Raw genomic sequence first — 8792 nt, forward strand, 5'->3', positions numbered from 1 at the left:
AGCATATACTTATTTTTCCGGGCGTTACAACTCTCCCCCACTTAGAACATTTCCGTCCTCGGAAATATCCCAAACGCAAACAAACCTGGATACGCTCTCGCATCCGACTAACCAACTATCAAGCCACGGAAGCAACGACACAATCAGCACGAACAAAGAATCACTCTAGCTAAAAGCCAAACAACCAAAACACAACAACGACAACGAGATGCAATGCCCATACAATGCACTCATCGACTAACACCAAAACACAAGAAATAATCAAGACACAGACAACAACCCGGTCGCACAACATCCAAATAACCATGCCAAGACATAGCAGTCAAACATGTAACCAAAACATCTGGTGGTCTTATAATTCCTACCACATCCACTGTCCACAATTTGAACTCTAACAATTCATACACACACATACGAACCGCGTCATTTCACGCTTCCGATGCGCACTCTGATTTCCCACAACAAACAGATTTACCAATTTCATAACCAACTTCCAACTCCTTCTAGTATTCACCAGAAACTCATTGTTCTCTCTTAACATACTCAACCTCTTAATCTGCCGTGTCAGCTCGCACACTAGACAAAAGTCTTTGTATTATCCAATCAAAGGCAAAAAGCTAATCCAAACACATCCTTGTTTCACAACACAAGCCCTCATAGATCCTTAAGTGACCAAATCGCCCTCTCAGTCTGACCATCCGTTTGAGGATGATACGCCAAACTCAAACGCAACTTCGTACCCAAAGTACTTTGCGAACCTTCTCAAAATTTCAGAAATAAACCTCGGATCTCAATCTGAACAATACCTTTCGAAACACCATGCAAACAAACAAACCAACAAACAATTTTATCAACATACCACTTGCCAGTACTTCCATCAGTTAATCCATTCTTATTGACATAACGTGAGCAGATTTCGTCAATATATCCACAATGACCCAAATCGCCTCACAATTACTCGACGTCCTCGGCAAACCAGAAACAAAATCCATAGAAATGTTATTCCACTTCTACTCAGGAATGGATAACAGTTACATGAAACCAGACGACTCCTGACAAGTCAAACACAAATAAACAAATCCCTTCATATCCTTCTTCATTACCTTGCCACTAAAAATGACCTTCTCAAATCTTGATACATCTTAGTAGCATCAGGATGAATACTCAAATCACTATGACGCACTTCATCCAAAGTCCTCTTTTCAAATCCGAACATTAGGAATACAAACTTGATCATGACATCCCATGACATTGCTCTTATCAATCCGAAGATCACCATCTTTATCTTCGACTAATAAATGTCATCTTATCAACCCATTCAAATCCGATTTCTGACCTTTTCTAATCTCATCAAGAATACCATAAGTAAGCTTTCACATATAAAGCTCAACACTTGAAGAAGTCGCTTTACGAACCAAATTCCAATCTCACAACTGTTTCAACAATCACAATACTCGAATCATCAACATAGACGTATGCAATGGTTTCTCATATTCAACTCGTTCTGACCAAACGAATACTTCAAACTCTTGTAGTCACTTACACACACAAATCTAGATCCGAAAAATTAGTGCCTTCAAATTTCCCAAACAGAAATAACAACTGCTAACTCTAAATCCTGTGACAGATAAATACTTTCAAAAATCTTAACTCGCATAAAAGCATAAACCTCCACTTACCCCTTGAACATTCACTTCACTCAACCAAAAACTCACACAAGGAAACTTAGCAAACAACTTCTTCTTCCCAACACGGACAAAACAATTCTCAAGTACTTAGCATGATCATTTTCACACTGATGATACCTATACCTCAAATCAAACTTGCAAAACAAACAAGCTCAAACCAATTTGATCCATCAAAATATCAATCCTCGAAAGTGGATACTTTTCCTTAATTGTCACTTTTCTCAATTGTCTAAAATCGACACAAAGCCTCATAGAACCTTCCTTCTTAACCAAAAAAACACGTGCACCCTACGGCGACACACTTGAACGAACAAACCTCTTCTCAAGAAAATCCTTAAGTTGACTCCTCAACTCTTTCAACTCAGAAGTTGGCATCCGATACGGAACCCTCGACAAAACAATAGTTCTAGGAACTAAATCCGTCAAAATAGAACTCCCAGACGAAATTCCCCTTTTTGACGATGAATCAATTAAACCTTCAAGAAACACTTATACAAATGCGCAACTATCCGCAATCCCAACAATTGCTCTTTCTCAAGAACATCCAAAGTCGTCAACAACATAAACAACATCGTACCACCTTGCACCGACTCATTCACTTCCAATATTATCAAACTAGCCAGATAAGCCTATCACGTCCAATACGATCCCGTCTACTATCAACAAGAGATTAAGGGTGATCAAGTCCTCAATTTGTCAATAGGTAGCCGACAATCATAATAGAGTATAAACTATCAGTACCAACATTAATAATATTCTTTTCCAACTTTTGCTCATAACACAGAAGCACTATGATTCCGTAATTCACAAACCTCTCAAGATCATCTGAACCAGCCAACCCGACGTCTTGTAGCTACGTGCCAAAACACTTCTAACAACATCTCAAAACAAAATTCCTGAGATCCTACTCAACTCTTCATACTCCTAATTCACTGATCCAACAAAGACACCTCACACAAGGCTACTCAAACAACAACTTCACAGTCCATCAGTAGCGTTATAGCATCACAACTCTCTAAATTCCATTACTTAGAAATAACCAAAATCTACTCCGAGACACTCCAACTTGATTAACAACCAAAGTCTTAAGTCCAAGTCGCCTTCACTTCAGGAAACAGCAAATTCCAACAACACTAGTACTGCTGCCCTCAGTAGCATACTAACATCTTGCAACTGAAACATATCCGAGAAGCATATCTTCTCCCCCACTTAGATTCAAACCACTCCTGCATACAACCGACTAGAGGCACAACAAGTACTGACAGTGCTCCACACACTTATCACGTACTGAGGAATTAAACAACATTAGACAACACTGGCCGGACAGACCGACCTGCTCTGATACCACTAATGTAACACCCCAATTCTACCCAAAGTATTTAGGCAAGAAAATATCAGAGTATTAAAATTTCATACAACACAATTAGGATGTTACACTAAGTAACCAAACAAACACCTAGAAAACAAACGGACATCAGCGATGCCAAAAGCATACAACACCTGCCAATAAAATGATACATAACACACGGAAGATATGAACATATATATATATACGTATAGTTCTCACTCTCAAAGAGGAGTTTTCCAAAATAAAGCGTTTACTATACACATCAGCACATCATCACATATACATATTCAAAAGAGTCATATATAAATAAATAACAACAGACTCCCGACTCCCCGGTGTTACGTATCAGAGCGACCGACAAGACCAACTGGAGAACTACCTCTTCCAAAAGACTCCCAAAGCGGCTAATCTGCAGGATGCCACTCAAGCATCAAATCAGCAGAAGGGTGAGAATATAATTCATAATGAAAAGCATGATAAATATAGTAATGCCAACAAGTATCATCAAGAATCATACAACAAGGTAATCCACTCATTTAACCACAATCGATATATAAGTAATACTACACATGAATGATAACATAAATTATAAAGACGGACAATGATGAATGAGACTCGACTATGCATATGCATGTGGTACCAAATCCGGAGTAAAACTCCTCCTTGTCATTATGACAAATACACCTTGCCGAGCATTATGCTGGGACTTTATTCCACTCAAGAAGCCCGCAGGCTGTCGTCACCGAGCATATAGCTCCCACTGATGACCTCTTGCCACTCAGGCTAATATACCATTACCGAGCATTAAGCTCCTACTGGTAACCAATGCCCGCAGGCCACCTGTTAATAGCATTCCGCCATTAACGTAATGAAATGTCATGCTGTGCATACAAATGACTCGATTACATAACAACAACAACAATATAAATCGGTCACATATCCACATCGCACCGGTTATATTAATCCACACGGATACATCACCAAAATTGCCACTCAGGCGTTCATATTCACACAATACGCATATACCGTCAAAACATACTTGATTAGCAAATATCATTTCACAAAATACATTTATGAAAAATCATTCAACCACCAACACACTCCTCTTCATCATAAAGCATACTCAAGGGTTCCCATAATACTTCAAACGGCGCGTAGAAACGACCTACGGTTCAAAAGATACAACGAAACGAAGTTTGGAAAATCTATATTTTGCACAGTCCGCTTGAGCTCCGCTCAGCGGACCCAGACAGAAAATTATCAGACAAAAATGCAGAAACTCCGCTCAGCGGACCTCCACAGAGATTTTCCTGCAAAAGAACCTCCGCTCAGCGGACCCTAGGCCACTCAGCGGACCTGCGTAAACCTAGAAAAATCAGTTCTGCAACAGACCTGCAAAATCCCACCCAATCATCTCAAAACCTCAAATAAGCTTCCCTACACATCCTACACAACCCATACATGCCATATATTCACTCTAACAATCAATGATCCATGGTTCACTCACTAAATGTCAATAACCTAATAATTCCTTCATGAGCAAGAAAACATGGAGAAATGAAAAACAAACATGATCAATGGGGATATCTATCATCATACTACACATACACACCACAAAATCAAGTTTATAACTTCAAAACTCACAAAACACCCAATCCACCATTGTTGGTCAAACTTAGAAAAGAGCAAGAACAAGAACAAAACAAACAAAACTATAAGAATCATACATCCAAGATAAATTAGATTCACCCCCTTACCTTGGTTTGATTCTTCATCTTCTCCAAAATCCCCTTCTTCACTTTCTCTCCATCTTTGCTCTTCTTCTTTCTCTCTTCCCTTTCTTTCTCTTCTTTTTCTTTCCACCCTTTTTCCTTTCTCACAAATATCTCTTTCTTTATAAAGAAAATATCTACCCCGCGGAAATGACCAAAATGCCCCTACGCTCAAATATCGTTCAAACGCCCCCAAAATGCGGAATATTACCTTAATAATATTTCTAGTACCAAAAATATGAAAACCTTCAATTAAATATTAGTCCGCCATCCCGAACTAATACCGACTGAAACAACTCCAAAAACGGTAAAATTCCAATAACGTTACAAACGTCCAAATTAAGCATATACTTATTTTTCCGGGCGTTACACCATCACTTGAGCCAATACATCAAGCACTATCACTTGAACAATCATATCCTTGAACAATAAGACTAATGAACAAAAAAGGTCTCAACTGAATGTACATACATACAAGAGACATGAGATCCTACCATGATCAAGAATGACCCCTCTCATAGACAACTTTTCTCTATACAGAAGTCTATGTTGCAAAAGTTGCCAAGAGAAGACCAAGATTTTAGAAGGTGTCCAACTTTTCCAAATAAGGGGGGATCTGACTCTTAGTCAAAGTAAGTGGAGGCCATTGAGAAAGTGTCATCTCTAGCATGCCTCAAACTACATTAATCTCTTTCAAAGGAAAGAGTGACATCTGAAGGAGAGACAAAAGTTCATTGAAGGCATCAAACTCTCTAAGAAAGAAGGGTCTATGTCACCTAAGATAGCAAGTTAAGACCCCATTATCCACCACACCAATCTAACCCACCAACCCACCAGATTGAACAGAGTTAGAGAACAAACCAGAGAGCCTAGTCTTTAAGGGTATGATCCCTAACCAAGGATTCTTTCAAAAGGAAGTTTGAGAACCCGACCCAACTTTTCTAATGACACCATCGGTGAACTAATGTGTCCTATCATCCTTTTTAGTCCCGAGGAAAGAGACCCCTTCTCACGAAGGAGAAGAAGAGCTTAAACTCTATATCCTCTCTCCCACTAAGTGAAGAAACAACAGTAGCACCATATCTTACTACAAGAATATCTCTCCAAAGTCCTAAGTCTCCCGTAAAATGTCTCCATCTCCACTTCGCTAAAAAAATTAGATTAACGACCCCAAAGTCTCTCACATTTATTCTTTAAAGACTTATATTGTGACAATATTGCAACTGTGATATTCTCTAACAACAATATACGTTTTACAAAGTTAAAATTTATCAATATCAAATATTTTAAGTTGAAAAGAAGAGTACTCATAAAAAAAAAAAAAAAGTTGAAAATACTTTGTATACTTCATGCAGACTCATTAACAAAAGGCTTGACACATAGATATATTATTAATTTAATCTCCTCATCTAAAGAGTATTTAAAATATTCAAGGCTTCATCTAAAGAGTATTCAATGTATTTCATGTCTAAGAAATACAACTGAAAGGAGAATCACATACTATATATATTTTAGATTTGAGCCCAGAAGTCTTTCATAGATTCAATATCAACCTATCATAAATCATGTAATTTATATGTACAACTCTTTTGTTTATTTTCTTCTGCATCTTGTAATTATATACTCCGCCATTTGTTTATTGCATCTTGTAATCATCAATTAATCATCATTGAATTAATTTCAACAACACATAAAAAATCGCATCTACTTCCATTGTATGCCCTTCCTTGTCAATAAATGCAGCTGCGACAACATGTACTATTAGCAGTTTCTCACTGCCACTTCACATGTGCACTGTCTTCCATCTCTGATCCATTCATCTCCTCCGCTAGTATTATTTTGATTAAAATAGGATCATCTCATCTCATTTTATTATTTTAGAAAAAAACTACATTTTCGCATATTATTGTTTCTAAAAGTCCTGAGTGAGTAATGAATATGTCAGACATGCCAATTTCAATTTTGAAGCTAAGTGTGGTCAACCCTCGAAGCAATTTATTTTAGTTTTGTTACGCAGAAAATACAACATAATCTGTCGGAAGTAACATGCATGTAGTAATTACAATCAAAACACAAGAAAAAAAAAACAACAAAAGAAAACATTTTATTACTTCCTTCCTTGCATAATATACCGCCGTAACACATTATACACATGCATGTGCATGCATGCATGACATAAACAAATTCCTTCTATCTCAAAATACAAACAACAGAGAGAAAGTTAATAACCAAAACATTAATTAAATACGTAAAACCTACTTCAACAGACAGAACCCGATACTGTTAAGTTGAACGCCATCATCAGAATTCAAAGTTGTATGTATGAGTTTCTAGTGGTTATTAACTTTGCAGGCATTGAGTGGCTTTCCACAGAGACACTCATTGTACTCAAACGAGGACGCATCAAAATAATTTATAGCATTAGGAACTGGACCACAGAGATGGTTATGGCTCAAATCCATGTAACCAATATAAGAAGCAGAAGCTATAGATTTAGGTATAACACCCTTAAGGTTATTATAGGAGATATCTAATGAAGTAAAATAAGCCCTAGGACCAAAATCTGGTATATTTCCCTCCAACATGTTATGACTCAAATTTAGGTCACTGATTCCTGAACTGAAAAGAGTCTTAGGAATCATCCCCGAAAGCTGGTTCGTATCAAGCTTTAGTGTCCCCAAGGAAGGCATTAAGCCCAATGAGTCTGGAATGGGCCCGGTAAACTGGTTTTGAGATAGATCCAGATCTGAAAGACGGTTAATCTGAGAAATTGAGCCCGGGATAGGCCCGTGAAACTGATTACCGCTTAATAAAGCCTGGTTCAAATTCTGAAGTTTACCGAAGCCTGTTGGGATGAACCCCGAGATCCGGTTATTCCGGATGTCAAGATGAGTCAAGCTAGTTATACTGATCAACGAACCTGGGATTCCGCCGCTGAATAAGTTGTCGGCGAGGCTTAAACGGTTGAGGTGAAGGAGTTTTCCGATGTCGGTTGGGATGTTTCCGGAGAAGCGGTTTCCGGCGAGGTCGATGATTCGAAGGAAAGAGAGTGAGGTAATGCAAGTAGGGATCTCGCCGGAGATACCCTTCCAATCGGTGATGGTAATGCTGGAGATTTGAGTTAGTTTACAAATCTCCGGGGAGATGGAACCGGTCATGTAGCCAGGACGGTGTGCTTTTTCGAAGGTGGTGTAGAGAGTGCCGGCGCGGAGGTTTATGTCGGCGACACGACGGGTGTTTTGGTCGCAGGAGACGCCGAACCAGTTGTGGCAGCAGTCGGTTCCGGTCCATGAGTTGAATAGACCGACGTTGGGTTCACGGAGTGATGACTTGAAGGCTTGTAGAGCTGAAAGTTCGGATGGGAGGCATGAGTTGACGGTGGAGGTAACGGCGAACAGTAACAGTGCCGTTAAGTAGAGTATTTGCATTGAGGGATGTTGTTTTTGAATGGAGGGGGTGTGAAAAATGTAGAGAAGCTATGTGTGTGTGCATGCATGAAGATTTGGATACTCATGTTGTGATTTTATAGGACTGTTAGGGAGGTTTTTGGACAACTTTGCCCTTTTCATTGTTCATATTCAAAATATTAGGGTGTTTAATTTAAGTCAACTAATGTGGTGCTATATGCTAGTTTTTTAAGATGCTCATAATATAAATAGGGATAGTTTTTTTTTTTTTTTTAGCATAAATGGATAAACCCCATGAAGGTTCCCTAAGCTGTTGACTAAGGCATGTCATGACTATGTCACTTAAATTTTTTGTGTTAAGAAAAATGAGATAGAATAGATAATGGTTTTAAATTGCGGTTGCGGCTGCGGATGCGGTTGCGGATGTTGCGATTGCGGTCATTGCGCTTGTTGCGATGCGCATTGCGGCCGTTGCGGCGTGAATTTTTAAAAGGAAGTGTTTGAAATATTATATTAAAAAACACTTAATGTTATGTTTTTTCATTATATAAGAAGTAAATTGAGTTTTAAAATTCTA

At 38.5% G+C, this 8792-nt stretch overlaps 1 protein-coding gene across 1 annotated transcript; it reads right to left on the reverse strand.

The window, feature by feature from the left end:
* Window positions 1-6801: 6801 nt before the first annotated feature.
* Window positions 6802-8315, reverse strand: LOC131607065 (DNA damage-repair/toleration protein DRT100-like). Its single transcript, XM_058879110.1, has one exon. It carries the CDS (start codon window positions 8234-8236, stop codon window positions 7139-7141), a length of 1098 nt encoding a protein of 365 aa, XP_058735093.1. The 5' UTR covers window positions 8237-8315; the 3' UTR covers window positions 6802-7138.
* Window positions 8316-8792: the final 477 nt, after the last annotated feature.

The sequence above is a fragment of the Vicia villosa genome, linkage group LG5 (genome assembly GCF_029867415.1).
Source record: "Vicia villosa cultivar HV-30 ecotype Madison, WI linkage group LG5, Vvil1.0, whole genome shotgun sequence".
Lineage (NCBI taxonomy): Eukaryota > Viridiplantae > Streptophyta > Magnoliopsida > Fabales > Fabaceae > Vicia > Vicia villosa.

Coding starts and splice junctions, on each gene's coding strand:
- LOC131607065 (XM_058879110.1), bottom strand. CDS start 8,236: ATGCAAATACTCTACTTAACGGCACTGTTACTGTTCGCCGTTACCTCC.